Raw genomic sequence first — 15649 nt, 5'->3', positions numbered from 1 at the left:
CTTCCTGAAGTATATGGTTCCATTTCTTGTTGATGAAGGGGGTTTGTTTGTTTTAGGCAACAGCCATCATCTAACCATGTAACCTCTCTAGGTTTCTCACCCCTACTGCTGGACAGAAATGAGCTGAAGCTCCAATTTCTTGCCTTCAAGCATGTTGCTGTTTTGCATTACTAACTCTCAAAATTGTGAGTTTATTTATGTGCTCAAATATGGCATTTCAGTTTGTATTCAAAGTAGCTACTGGCAATGCCTTTGCATGACACTGGTCCATGAAAATACATGATCTAACCCCAGTCTCTGGCCAAAAGTGCTTCTGGGTAGTTGTCTTTGGCAGAAGTAATATCAATATCAAAACTACCCCTAAAAGTCTCTTGCAAAATGCCACAAACTGTATAATGTCTGATCCAGGGCCTTCTGTGGTTTGTTAGGTGCTTTGGGAATTCTTTATCCTTCTAGTCATACTGGAATATAGCACAATGAAATTATATTCCTATAATGACCTACAAGGTGACCAATGGTTTTCCCAAGACCAGCTGATGATGATAGTACAGTGGCACCTCTAGTTACAAACTTAATTTGTTCCAGAGGTCCGTTCTTAACCTGAAACTGTTCTTAACTAGAGGCGTGCTTTCGCTAATGGTGCCTCTTGCTGCCGCTGCGCTGCCAGCACACAGTTTCCGTTCTCATCCTGGGGCAAAGTTCTCAACTCGAGGTAACCCTTCCATGTTAGCGGAGTTTGTAACCTGAATCATTTATAACCTGAGGCGTTTGTAGCTCAAAGTATGGTACCACTGTACTGCTATGGAGATAATCTTGTCTACATAAGTTGGCTTTAGTGCACTGACAAGAGAATCTGTTACGGGAACATCTGCCTGCTCTCTGGTTAGTTACTTGCAGAGTGGCTGATCCCGCTGCAATGATCAAGTGACATTTGCCTCCCCACCAGCCAAATTATAATTACTAGATCACTCATAACTATTTTTTGCAGCTTCCCCCTGAAGTTTCTCCATATGATGGCAATGCCTGTATAGTTTCTCCTCTTCACGCCAAGATGCTGCAATAGTTAAAGGAAGTTAGCCAGTTGCTGCCTGTCCCAGTTACTTCAGACCAATATATGTCTGCACAGAACTGCCATGGAAGGGCCTAATAAATACAGATGTGCCTCTATGCACAGAATATGCAGCGCTGCTGGGTTTTTTATACTGCTTTCTTTGTGGTTTTCCAAGTCTTGCTACTTGGTTCAGTTTAAGAGTACATTATTCCTTAGTTAGACCTGATCAAGATATTAATTTACTAATGTAGAACAGGGATCCAGTTTTTTTCAGACTTTCAAAGAAAGGTATCTTACTGCTCCTTATGTGGTACTTTATTGCAGTAAATGAGAATACAGTGGAACTCGGGTTAAGAACTTAATTCTTTCTGGAGGTCCGTTCTTAACCCGAAACTGTTCTTAACTTGAGATACCACTTTAGCTAATGGGGCCTCCCGCTGCTGCTGCCGCACCACCGCCGCGCGATTTCTGTTCTCATCCTGAAGCAAACTTCTTAACCCAAGGTACTATTTCTGGCTTAGCGGAGTCTGTAACCTCAAGCGTCTGTAACCCAAGGTACCACTGTACATAGCTAATAATTTACAAGTGTTTTGGTTAAAAGGAGAAGGGTCCTCAATTATATTTCTTTAGAACTAATTTTCAAGAGTTACTTCAACATGTATTCATATACTTTCCAATAACTTCAGCTGTCAGCCAGAGGCCTAGTGAAAAGTCTTATTTCAAAGAGATAAGTGGTCGAGCTGCTGGAAAATGCTAACTCTTCAACTACTTTAGTTACTGAAACTTGTATACTGCAATTTTTTTTTTAAATCAACGTGGTTTACAGCAATACTATACACACACAAAAAAAAAAAACATTTAAAATCACAGGTCATCAACTTACCTATATTCCAGACAATGTTTTTCTTATTATGCATATGTCTGATGCCATCAAAATGTTTTGAAGGTGAATATTGAATATGCCTATTCAATCTCCAGTGGAAGAGTATGCCACAGGATTGGGCCAATGGCATGAAAGACTTGGTTTCTTGTTAGTGTGAAATAAGCCATACCAGGGGATGACCAGCAATGTGCCTACAGAGGCACTCAGTAGTTGAGCTGGTTCAGATGGTCCCAAAGGAACCTCAGGCCCAAGTTGTTTAGTGTTTGTAAATTAACTACCAAGCCAAGTTCAACATCCTTGTATTCACAGGCAACCCGTGTAGATGTTTTAATTAGTGTTGTCAGCCATGTTTCCCCATCAGTCTAACTACCACAATCTGCACCAGCTGGAGGTTCTGCATCAGGCCCAAGGGCTAGCCACAGAAAGTTCATTGGAATGATCCAGCCTTGAGGTTACCAACACAGAAGTTGGTGGTAGTGTCATTCTTAAACCAAAAGCCAGTAAAAAAGGGGGGGTCAAAGGCAGGGGCACATCCTCCCTTCACACAGGGGAAAACATCTGTCATACCCATTATCTAGCAAAGATTGATGTTCACCAGCTTTCACTTAGGGGAACATGATTGCCTGGGAAATGATCAGCTAGGAGTTCAGGTTGGTGAACTTAAGCTGAATAAACCTTAAAACTAGGAACTTGGTGCTAGTTATGTTGGAAGATGAATATACTATATTAAATACAGTGGGCCCACGTGAGGGTTCAGTTCCAGGGGTCTACACTCAAAGTCAAGATTATGCACTCCCTTCCCCAAGCCCACTAAACAAGGAATACCCCGCTGAGTGTGTGGGGTGCGGGATAAATATGCACAGGGTAGGGTTTCCCCAGCTCTCTATTTACTCCTCATCTGCATAAGGTGATTGCACAAGTAAAACAAGCACAAGTTGCAGGTTTACTGTATATAGCACAGACAGCTATGAAGCAAGTAATGTAACAAAGTACAGCCTGAATAAAAGGTGGAAAAGTCCCATGATCCATTTACACCTACCAGACAATGCTACACTGGGCAAAGGATGAGCTCAAGGATGAACAAATAACCTCCCTGAAGGGGATTAGATTTGCATTTCACCACATACTCTGTTGATGTATAGGCACCAGGTGGATGATACTAACCAGTCTCTTGTTGACTGATTCTAGAACAGCACATTGAAGAAAAACACCAAAACTGGTATTGGCTTTGGGTTTTTATTGAAGTACAAAAAGTGCAAACTGTGAAATACAAGATTGGTACCATTAGAAGGAAATAAACATGGGTGTGTAAATTAATGTCACAGTAAAAATAAAAATAAAAAACCCCAGCCCTGCTCCCAATAAACATCAATGAGAACAAAAATGCAAGATAACAGCAACAAAAAGCAAAGCTGTAAACTCTGCATACAGACCCTGGTGGAGAACACACAACCGGGGTCACTTGGCCATCAAAGACCTCTGCTGAGTCAGCAAAGAGACTTACCATAAGGCAAAGGTGGAAAACCAGTGGCCTTCCAGATGTTGCTGGATCACAATTCCCATCATCCTTGAAAACTGGCCAGGCTGGCTATGGCTAATGGGCACTGGAGTCCAACATCTGGAGGACCACAGGTTTCCCACTCCTACCACAAGGCATCCAATTAGCTTCAGCATAAGCAGCACCACCCATAAGCTGTTCTCACTACAGATACACGACTGACTGCTAGAGGTGAGAGCACAGAGTGTATTCAGGGGGTACCAAGACACTGATGGGCTTTATTAGGCAAGCAAAGGATACAATAGAGATGGAGCGCTCCACCCACAAAAGCACCGTGGCCAATATCTAACATGGAAGCTACATGACAAGGGGGCAGCCAAGCAGCTGTAGCACTGGAAGTTTGCAGGAGGACAGAAAACAATGTGCAGCCATGGCGATCTAACCAGCTCTTGGCCTCTATTACAAGAGGAGCATGGAAGGACATATTTGGCCCTTTGAGATGCTGGTCTTCTAGTAATTCCAACCACTTGCTTGGATGCCTACCATCCTAATTCAGACAGCACACATGGCAGCAATCAAAAAAAGGGAAGGGGAAGGAAGTTCGGAGTTAACTGGCCAAAGATGCAAACTTAATTCGTAGGGTGCAGTCAGGCCTAGCATGCAGCTCCACCAATCGCCCACAATGGTAAGAGATTTGAAAATGGGAAAAAAATTGTGAGGGGAGAGGGCAATGAGGCAAAGCAGACATTGCTGCCATGTATGTACTCCAGGTGTCCTGGAAGCTCCCACAAAGTAGGGAAAGCAACAGAGCTATTTTACACTGGCTTACTTGCAGGGCTTTGTGAGTGCACTTTTAACTGTGTGCAGTAGCTAGCAATACAAAGATTTGCAATGTGTTTGGGGGTGGGGAAAATCACACATGCACACAAATTGGGAATCTGTGGACTTCATAAAAGTGTTACTGGGCAGCTATGACAGCACTTTCTCCCTCCTGCCTGATCTTGCTCCTAATCCTAAAAGAAGATGAGGAATTAATGTTACAGTGCAGTGGCTGAACCTGCAGCCTTGTGTCCTAAAGTGCCTGGGCCTTCCATTTCCGAGGCAGTGATTCCCATGGAAACCAGCTGCTTCTCCTTCCAACCTGGGAACTTTGAACAGGAGTGAGCAAGTTAACCATGCTAAACTATTCTATACAAGAGATACTAGAAGGCAAAAGGCTCTTGCTCCTCCCATAGCCGTTCACTTGTTAGTGTTATTGGTGAAAGCCTCTCCATGTCTCAGCTAAACAGAAAAATCAATGTTCCCAACTGCTGTGTTGTTCCAAAATTCTAACTAAGTTTATATGTTATCAGACTGAACACTTCCTATATGCTGACTGATCCTGTAACTTACGTAGGATGATGAACTCTGACCAACACATTCGTCAGCTCCTCATAATAGTGTCAAGCACTTCAGTTCACCATTTCCAGCCATCTGTGACAGATGTGGAATCCAGTTCACAGGATCTGGCTGGGCTACGGGCACTGATAATTCACATGCAGATTTTAGTGCTCACTTTGTCAATTTTAAACCATAGCACAGTCCTTCTTTTATTCAATTTTAAACAGTAGCCTATTGTGCATTTACAAAACTCACCTTGCCAGCTTCCCTCTAACTGTCTTGTGACAGAAAGCCACAGGTTCTGGGAAGGCGGAGAAAAGTACCCCCAACATCTCTAATCCTGTGAACTCCAAGCTTGCCATTTTACAGGGCCAACTAATGGGTTGGGTGTGGACAAAATAGCCTTACGACAGTTGGCAGTAATACATTGTGAAAATGCACTTTTACAACACTATTAAAAAGCAAAAGCTTCTATAGGCCCAGCAGAAAACTGCTATTTTTGAGAGAAAACATTTGGCTTAAAACTTATTGTGCTTGGGCCAATGGCTTAGCCTAGTTTAGAGTTTAGAATAACTCAGCTTTCTGATCTGAAAGGGGGAACAACTCACATAGGCAAGAATCTATGGAATAACCATACTGCATGGCTGTATAACCTTTCTCAGGTCAGAGAAAAGAGCAGCAATGCTTCCTATCTCCATGTGCCAAGGAAACCAAGGGTCCATCAGAGCCATTCTGGTATTTGTAAAACAACTATATTTCAGCTCAACAAGGACACAATGGCAGTGGTCCTTCAATGAGAAAACTCGCCTTCCCCTAATTTTGGCACAAGATTGCCCAGTAGATTGGGGCAAGGAGGTTTCTGCATAAGGTTCTTGAGTTTGGCCTCAGTGATCTGTCATTTGCTTGAGTATGCTCTCATCACAATGGTAAGGCAGCAGCAACCAGAGGCACGGATGTCTGTGCTTCAGTTACAGGAATGGGCAGTGTTTTAATCTGGCCTTTGGCATTTTGAAGAGCTAATACCACCACAGCAGACACCCCCTGCATGACTCCTACCGTCTGGCAGGGAGGAGAGCAAAACACACACAAATCACTATCCCCCCCCCCAAATGGAAAACCTTAATGGCAAGGCCAGTTTCGCAGAGACACTCTCTTCAGAAGGGCATTACAAAAAGATAGAGTGGGCTCCACAATATCTGAGGGCACTAACCTTTAAATCATGGCAGGGAAATTGTAACAGCACCTACCACAAGTGCTAGAGTTCCTTGAAATGTACAAATAGCTCTCTATTCATAAACATGGGCACTTCCAGGACAAAGCAATCTTCTTTTATACCCCATGTTTTCCATAGGGCTTAGGGGGTCAGCTTTTCCATCAAGGGTAGCAAGCTGGTTGTGTTCAGTAAAAATGGGAATGCTCAGAACTGACTTGGGTGCATGTGGAGAACTAATATGAGCCAAAGAAGAGAAGTAGAAATAGATTCCTCTCAGCCAAAGGGCCACTGCAGCAACACGTATTAGTCCAGATCACACAGGCACCAAGAGGTAGGGATTCTGCTGGGGTACAAGAAGAGCTACTTGAAGGAATTAAGAGTAATCTGGACACTCCACTTCTAGAGATGGAGAGGCCAGCTTCCCAGCCCACTTGACCACCCCTTCTCTCTCTCTCTCTCTCTCTCTCTCTCTCTCTCTCTCTCTCTCCCTCTTTCATGCACATGTTCACACACACACACTCTCAATACCATCTCCTGCTCCTCTTTCACTCCACTCATCACCTTATGCTTTTCTAAGCTTGGCCACGGTTCCAAGATAAAGTAGAAAGGAAAAGGGGAGGGGGAGGGAAGAAGGAAGGAAGGAAGTGGTCACAGTGGACACATGGTGTGTCAGCACAAAGAGGCTCTCAATCAAGCCTCCAAGCTCTGGAAAAGCTCCCTCTGGTTGTCCAGTAGGAATTTGCTGAACGTATTGATAGGATTAATGGCTTTGAGGGTAATGGCTGCATCTTTGGCCCACAGCAGGTTTGGGCCAAAAACGACGGCCAGGTTAGTGTTGGTCATCTTGTTGATGTCGCTGTTAGCAGAGACCTACGTAGGAGGGAGGAAGAAAATACTTCACTTTAGAGACAAATATATTCCCTAGTTCCTCACCATCTGCCTCTAGAAGCCTCTAGCTTATAAACAAAGGAACAGCCAATGGAAAGCATGCATGAAGAGATAACTTGCAGACGAGACACTAAAATGTGGCTGCAATAATTCTTGCTCCTTCACTGGCTGGAAATTTTAGCCTGGAACTCTTTTCTTCTATTGATTAATGGAAATAAAACCTACTTTGCATCAACTCCTCCTTTAATCATTTAGGCTTCAAGCTTTCAGAGAGAAGCATTAACAGATTACTTAAATGGCAAAACAGATGTTGTAAATCATAGCCTTTTGCGGGGTGTAACAGCAACAACCCCACCCCATTGGCTGTCCCCATCATCAAGTATCCAGATGTACTCTGCTTCTGAACACACACGCACCATTTAGTTACTATAGTTCGCAAATTCACAAGAGAGAAAAGCCTAATTCACCCTGAAAGCCATTTAAGCCCATTCCTATAATCGTATATTGTGGCAGCAAATTTCAGATGCTGCATACATGCTGTGCAAAGAAATGCTTTGGGACAGCTCACCTGCACAAGGAAGGACATCAGTGAACACAGAACTTGGTAATTTTCTTCCGGGAGACTCTGGAGGGTTTTGCGAACAATATCTACACGCTTTTCTTCCTCTACACCTGGAAAGGAAAGCAAGTGGGACATTTATACCAGCAAGCAAAGTCCTAGCTTTCATGTGGAGAGGTGGATTGCAGATGAAAAGCCCTCAAAAAGTCATACCTTGGATCCCAAACGCCTTGCAAGTCAAACGTTTTGACTCCTGAACGCCGCAAACCCGGAAGCGAGTGTTCCGGTTTGTGAATGTTCTTTGGAACCCGAACATCCGATGGGGCTTCCGCAGCTTCCAATTGGCTGCAGGAGCTTGGAAGTTGAACAGACTTCTGGAATGGATTCCGTTCAACTTCCAAGGTATGACTGTACTAGAATTAGGACTTTTACTATGCTGCCCTGGGAAGCGTAATACAGCCAATCTGCTGTGAGAGTACAGCACAACTCTGGGTAGAGCATATTTAGAGGAGTTTTCTGCTTTGGGATCAGGACACTCTTGGTAGCAACTCACTGTAGAAATTGACGACGTCATTGTAGAGACCATAGGTGAGGAGAGGCTCAGGCAGCTCCCGCAAGAAGGTCTTGAGAATCACAGCTGGCAGGTGCACGTCCTCATATTGCACAAAGTCCACAGGCAGCCCTGGTAAGAAAGTGGATAGGTTCAAAGCCATAACTAGAGCACCAGGGCTGAACCCCCTCCACCTGGCAGAATAAGGAACTTATCCAAAGACTGGGAACTAGAGGCAGATGCATGGCAGGAGCAGGTAAACACACTGTCAAAAAAAAAAAAAGATCAGTGGTACTCAATCCTCCTCCAAAGCAGCAATCATTAGGAGCATTGGAAGAATTGCTTCAAAAATACCAGCAACAGGATTCCAGCAAATATTAGGGAAATGGAGACACACACACCCCAGAGGATGAAACAGAGGAAACACATTATACATTGATCAAACATAATTGCTGTGGAAGGTTAAGCACCTCCTTTATCCAGGGGGTATAGATTTAGACTGGAATAGGTTTATGTCAAAAGGAATAAACTCCTTGGATTCCAGCCAAGTTTCAAACAGAGATCTATTCAGAAGTTAAAGCACGTTGTGGGAGGGCACAAGTCCAAAGTGCTAAGGGCAGATTTGGGGCCTAGACAAAAAGAATGGTGGTAAGGGGCAGTGGAGTAGCTTAAGCAGACTTCTGGAACCTAATGCAGGCACTTACCCATATTATATTTCTGCTGAACTTCTCTGACTGTCTGGGTGTTTGCTGATCGTCGGAAAATCCCCTCTGTGTTAAGAGCTGGGGACAAAGAGAAACAGAAGAGCACAGTCTCAGGGAAGACCTACCACACATAACAGCAAGTCTTTCCAATATCACAGGACAAGGACATCCTGAAAGCCACATGCACAGGGACACTTGCATGGGAACAGCTATGCAGAAGGCACTTGGGGAATTAGGTTAGTAGAATCCCTCAGCTCCCTAGTGTTCAATTTTGCTGTGTCTTTCTGAAGACCAGAATCAAATGACAAGAAAGATAGTAAGATGGGCAGTGAAAAAAGAATGAGTCTGTGCTAAGGCATCTTAAAAAGGCTAGGCTGATGCAACAGAAGGGTGCTGTTGGGAGACAAAGGACAGTGGATGTAGCAACAAGACAAGTCAGAAGAGGGGTCTTCCTAGCTCACTCACCATGCTGCTGCAGATAGGCAATGGTCTCCCTTACCACAAGTGGAATGGGATTCTGATCCAAGCTCTTCTCCCGTAAGCTGTTGAGAAAGTAGAAGCTTAGACTCTTCCTGTCACTTCCCACAAAGAAACATCTTTGAATCAGACATAATATCCAGTGTATCACTGGCCCTGATCTAGAAAGCTCAAGGCTGGCAAAAGTCAAGCTAACCACAGGTGCCGATTCAAGATGATTGGAAAGCATTTCCAGAACTACCCACAGATAGACTATAGGTATCACTGGTCCACCAAGAATAGAAAAAAGATGAGGATACTCACTGCTGGAGAGAAACTCCAAACTGTTGGTTTGGCAGAGGTGGGCGTGGTGGGGTTACTTTCTGAGGCACTTGGGGGGGCTTCTGCAGGGATCTCAGATATTCATCATACCTACAGTGAGAGACAGACACAAACATGTATGTATGGAATCATTCTAAACTACACCAAAAAGTGCTAAGCTGGTGTCCAGTGTCCCATTATCCTGTAAACACAAGCCCAGAGGCCCTGGCACTACGCTAGTTACAAGCTACTTCTTCTAAGAAGTACTTACAAGCTACTTCTGCTACATGAGTTGCGAGGATCCTTTTTTAGCCCGAAGCCACACTCCCTCTTGGGAAACCTTCTGAGGGTCACATGACAATAAAGAGCAAGCCATGCAGAGGAGAGAGCCATCTCAGCAGCTCACAACATCATACTGTATGTGCCGACAAGTCAGACTCCCAGTGTCCCTTCGCCACCCCACTCCCGCTCTGCTCACCCTGTTCTCCTCCCTGTTACAGCCTCCTCTACAGAAACAAAAGGTAAGCTAGTAGGCAAAGTGGATAATGATGATGATGTTGATAATAATAACAACAACAACAACAACAACAACAACAACAGGTATAAAAGCATAATGAAACATCAAACAATAACAATCTAATACAATATAAAAAGTCACAATACCTTTAAAACAAACAACTTATGTCAAACAAAGCAACATTAAACAATCCATCAGAATCTAATAGTAAACAGTAAAATTAAACACCAGCAAATAATTAAACATGCTCTCACTTTAGCACCTGGCTTGGGATACCCAGCTGCTCCAGTTTCACATGCTCCTCCAGGTCACTCAGGTAGTTTGCATAGAAAATCTTCCGTCCAAACTTAAAGCTGCAAGACAGGTGACAAACCAGTAAGAAAGAAATTAGGGTACAGAGTAGCAGCACTAGTACATCTGTGGGTGGCTTGTAGAGATGAGATGAAGAGGTAAAAATGGTACCGAGAACTGTGAGGCAATGCTTGTGTACCAGTTGCACCACTCTGCAGTTCCCCAACACATAGGCAGGGATTTGTCCATTACTGAAAGACCCCAGCTAGGCCTGACAATGTGCTAAAAGGTACTTCTCTGGTGCCTCAACCTGGGGATTTTGCTGACAATACAAGTTATGTCCATTGTTATTTCCTCCTCATTCTCTGGCAGAGGCCAGGAAATATCTGAAGCAAGTCTGGGCTATTAGCCAACTAAAGGACAACAATGCAAGCAGGGGCCTGCATGTCAGGGTCAGTCACTCAGCATAAGTCAGAAGCAAAGTTTATCAAACCTAATTCTTCAGTTAGACAGAAGAGAGGAAGCAACAAGCTCCAGTGAAGTACTAATCTGCAGGACAATTTCCACACTCTCAGATCGAGATCAAGAGTATGCAGGAACATGACACCCACTTTCCTCTGACCTCATAGGACTATATAATGCAATTCAAGGTGCACACTGAAAGCTTTGGACAGAAAATGGAGGGGATCTTGCAACTATGACAGGATATAGCTGACATCAGTGAGCAACAGCTGTCTAAAAATGATATGGAATATACAAGATGAGCCATCTATGCATATCCTTGCAATGAACAAACCCTCTAGGAGCCCCACATTATAGAAATTATAGCTTATAGAAATTAGAGCCAATATTGTGTAGTGACAAGCCATGGAGATGCAAAGTGGGGATTTGAATCTGCAAGGTGGGTCACTTTCTCTCTCTCTCTCTCTCTCTCTCTCTCTCTCTCTCTCTCTCAATCTAATCTATCTCATAGAGTTGTTACGAGGATAAAACTGGGGGTAACAATGCATGCTGCCCTCAAGCTTCATGGAAGGAGGACATGGATAAAAATGTAAAATTAAATGAAAGGTGTTATCAGATGCTGTCATCACAGTAAGTGTTTACAAATACACAAGTTACCAGCAACCTACTTAACAAAAAAGTCTCAGGATTCTGATGATAAAACCCCACTTGGCTCCTAAGGCTCCTCCTCATACCAAAGCGAGTTCCACCACAGAGCAAAGTACCTTTGCACTTTCCTACCTGATCAAGGGCTTGAAGAGAATCAGCAGTGTCTTGATGAACATCGTTGGGTGCACAATGTACAATGCTTTGATGTTCTTCTTGTATCTAATAATGAGAGAAAGATGAGAAGCCAAGCCAACCCTTTCACCCAAAAAAGTTCCCGCACAGCAATTTGACCCTTGCAAAATCCACAGCCACACACACTTACTTGCGGTCAAATTCCCGGTAGGCATCCCGCAGCCAGCTCAGGGATGGCTTGTTCTCACTGGTCAGGCCATGGTGCAAATAGACTAAGGTGTAATCACTCTCAACATACTGGTCCAATGTATACTTCAAATAGCTAAGGAGAGATGGACATACCTAAGCTCCAGAGTTTTTAAAAAATATGTATTTGCTTCTTTGCCTCCTGCAGCCACAGCATAAGGAAAGTAATATAGGTGACATAGGCACAGAGGTAATGAATATACAGCCAGAGGGTGGGGTCAGATTGATGAAGGGCACTCCTAACCAAGTGCTTAAGGAATTTTGACTTATATCTTAGTTGGGGGTTAATTGGTACCCAAATTCATGTAGTCAAAATCATTACAGATTTGAATGATCAGGGGAAAGTCTCAGGTCTAATCTTCACCAAAGCAGGTGGTTCGCTCCAGCAGCACTCACCTCAGCAGTTTCACATGATCAAGCTGATAGCTGGGAGGCATCCGGCAGGCACTGAACAGGATTACTTTCCGCCCATACTTGTCGTCACCTGAGGACAAAAAATGCCACACATCACAGCAGGTTGAAAGACAAAGCATGAAGACACCACAATAGGCAAATAATGGAGCACTGCTTGTGGAGTACTCAACTATTCCAAGGTGATACTAGTGGAAAGTTCAAAGGCTCTGCTTTGTCAAAAAAGTTAACAATGGAACATGAAACTTCACCAGTATGGAGAGAAGGCTGCATTTTGAGAGGACCCAAGGGTGAGAAGTGGAATAGAGCAAGGCATGATGAAAAGAAATTATGAGGGGCACATACTCTTGGATCACGAGCAGACAATTTGAAATGATTCTCAAGCAGGAAACAGCCTAAAATACCCCCAGAGGAGCAGAGTATCCACAGGGTTATTCTAGTAAGCATTGCTGAGGTTTGTGATTCCAAGGTGGAGAGGGGAGGAAAGACAATACTCCCCCCACAAACATTCAGAGAAAAGGTCACTGATGCTTTACAAAGTATTGGCCTTGTCCATCATTTCCCCCCAGTGTATCCACAGTTCCATACCACCTGCTGCCCTTGTAGATAAGGAAAGAACTAGAACACAAACAAAATCAAGGACTGCACAATGACAAATTGGCCTGAAACAGTATGGATCAGAAAGCGAATCAGCTGTGAGAAGAAGCCACCAGCAAACTGCAGAAGCACAAGATTTTGTGCTATCAGCCTGGAACAAATACTCTGTAAAATAATCTTTAACTTCTTCCCCAGTCCCAAATGAGGCAGATGACCTAGTAAGTCTGCTTCAGCAGTGTTACAAACTAGGCCTGGGGGTGATTATATAGCTCTTGTCACATGAAAGTCCAATAAATGCCTTATCATGGGTTTTTTCTGGTTATTTCATGACAGTGAAATTACCACTAATGTGAAATTTATGACAACAGTAAAAGCCTTTGCAATAATCCATGGCTAAGACCAGTAATAATGACTTATCAGTAGAACAACACATAAACACAGGTCTTGCCTCTCTGTCTACTTACACTGAGCAGAGCTAAAAGCACTTGATAAGTAAAACAAAATTGTAGAAGGAAGCGGGTCATATTAATGAATGGCCATTAAATGCTCTGGTTGATCATGGACTTCTCACTAGAAGTTTCCTCATCAGCAGCTGGTTGCATTTGACAATGTTAGCTCTATTCTAGGAACATTCATGCTACAATAACATTCATGCTTGGTTGACCATAAACTTGACATGAGCCAACAGTGTGACGCGGCAGCTAAAAAAGCCAATGCAATTCTGGGCTGCATCAATAAGAGTATAGCATCTAGATCAAGGGAAGTAATAGTGCCACTGTATTCTGCTCTGGTCAGACCTCACCTGGAGTACTGTGTCCAGTTCTGGGCACCACAGTTCAAGAAGGACACTGACAAACTGGAACGTGTCCAGAGGAGGGCAACCAAAATGGTCAAAGGCCTGGAAACGATGCCTTATGAGGATCGGCTAAGGGAGCTGGGCATGTTTAGCCTGGAGAAGAGGAGGTTAAGGGGTGATATGATAGCCATGTTCAAATATATAAAAGGATGTCACATAGAGGAGGGAGAAAGGTTGTTTTCTGCTGCTCCAGAGAAGCGGACACGGAGCAATGGATCCAAACTACAAGAAAGAAGATTCCACCTAAACATTAGGAAGAACTTCCTGACAGTAAGAGCTGTTCGACAGTGGAATTTGCTGCCAAGGAGTGTGGTGAAGTCTCCTATTTTGGAGGTCTTTAAGCAGAGGCTTGACAACCATATGTCAGGAGTGCTCTGAGGGTGTTTCCTGCTTGGCAGGGGGTTGGACTCGATGGCCCTTGTGGTCTCTTCCAACTCTATGATTCTATGATTCTATGAATAAATAAATCACCCTCTCTCAGGATCAATCTCTTCACGCACACAAACCTGTACCCATGAGGAAGAAATTGTGTACCAATGACCATCTCCTATGTGTGCAAAGGTACACATTTCTGCATATGAGGAGGGACTAGATTGTGCCACAAGGCTCTTTGGGGCTTTCACTACCATAACAGTGAAGATGTTAAAAATATATACCTTCCATGCTGCAAAGTCAGCCACCATCATTGATTACCTTTACATTTATTACCACTACCAACCCACTTTATACTTAATCCAGGCTCAGAAGGGAATAGAGTTTTGTTTTTTTAAAAGTAAAATAAAATAAGGAAGATGGTCTCAGGATTCTGTGAGTTCTACATATTCAAAAGAACAAAAAGCATGAAGTCTGTTCAGTACACATACTGGATGGCAAATGAAACTCATTCATGGGTGATAAAGATTTATCTAATTTAGAAGGCAACCCTTTGGTCTTCCCTCTACCGTCAATTGTCACTTAGCAGCAACCATTCCATTAAGTTACAAATGAGGGAGATAAGCAGGACCATTCCATAAACTCTAAGGAACCAGCTCCTTTTGGCTCTTCTTCTCCCTGGACCCTTGCTATCCCAGTTGGTCTTCATAATAGCTTTGTAACTTTACAAACTGGTGCCAGACTTTACATGTTTTCCTCTTCCTTCCTTATCACTTTCTCTCTCCCCTTCTCTGTGTTTTTAAGAAAGTCAGCAGGGACAGTCTTGTTTTTATTGATCTCTAGGGTAAGCTGCTCTAGTAGCTTTTTTTTTAAAAAAAACTAAAAAGCAAGGTAGAAAAGCTTTAAATATACCAACTACAACCCATGATCCAAACAAATCAAATGCCTTCATGAGAGGGAAGTAACTAAAAGTCATGGATACATCTTTCAGTGTTTTGCTTCACAGAACAGAGAAAGTAGGAGTGGCAATCTCTAGTATGTTGTATACACACAAAAGGAATGACAGCCTGCATATCACAGGAACAGAAAGAGTCAATTAAGCTATGTATCTAGTATGCTACTCTACCCACCTAAAACCCTAACCATAATAAGAGATTTCCCTTCATCCTGCCTATTTTCCTCTTCTCATTTGACTTCCTTCAACACATAAACAGAGATTATGTAGCTATAAAACTTACTCCACCCCTCAATATGCAAACAGCTGCAGCATGGGAAGTCAAGGACATGCTTAAGGTAGAGGGGGAGCACCAGGTAAATGCCATGGGGATGCAAGGATGATATACCATCACATGAACACATGTGAAGCATGCGAAGGTAGAAGACATTGCAGGACAACATGGCACCCACCAGAGACAGAAAAAAAAGAAGAGCAATGCAGAGGTCATCTGGAACGACCGTACAAAACTACAGCCAGATCACAAGACCAATGTCCAACAGTTTATCCCACGGTTGCCCAAAAATAGAGTACCTAACCAAGGGACTTCCAAACAGCTTCCCATATATTCAATGGCCACAAACTGTGTGTACGCACATCCAGTGTATGCACTGGAGTAG

The 15649-nt window shown here is 43.4% G+C and overlaps 1 protein-coding gene across 3 annotated transcripts in view; it reads right to left on the bottom strand.

Moving 5' to 3' along the window:
* Window positions 1-3156: 3156 nt before the first annotated feature.
* ARHGAP1 (Rho GTPase activating protein 1) overlaps window positions 3157-15649 on the bottom strand; it is a 30883-nt gene continuing 18390 nt past the window's right edge. For 2 of the 3 annotated variants that reach the window (XM_081165484.1, XM_081165485.1), the window contains 10 exons: window positions 12196-12283; window positions 11744-11875; window positions 11554-11640; window positions 10275-10373; window positions 9507-9614; window positions 9192-9268; window positions 8727-8804; window positions 8026-8154; window positions 7482-7585; window positions 3157-6895 (listed from right to left, as the gene is read on the bottom strand). In XM_081165484.1, coding sequence (XP_081021610.1) covers window positions 6716-6895; window positions 7482-7585; window positions 8026-8154; window positions 8727-8804; window positions 9192-9268; window positions 9507-9614; window positions 10275-10373; window positions 11554-11640; window positions 11744-11875; window positions 12196-12283 — 1082 coding nt within the window. In that variant the 3' untranslated portion in view covers window positions 3157-6715. The remainder of the gene's footprint in view (window positions 6896-7481; window positions 7586-8025; window positions 8155-8726; window positions 8805-9191; window positions 9269-9506; window positions 9615-10274; window positions 10374-11553; window positions 11641-11743; window positions 11876-12195; window positions 12284-15649) is intronic. The other variant, XR_014001198.1, reaches the window with a different exon arrangement.

The sequence above is a fragment of the Podarcis bocagei genome (genome assembly GCF_964188305.1).
Source record: "Podarcis bocagei genome assembly, chromosome: 1".
NCBI classification, from domain to species: domain Eukaryota; kingdom Metazoa; phylum Chordata; class Lepidosauria; order Squamata; family Lacertidae; genus Podarcis; species Podarcis bocagei.
Note: the sequence above shows the minus strand (reverse complement) of the source record. Positions and strands in the feature narration are given on the sequence as shown.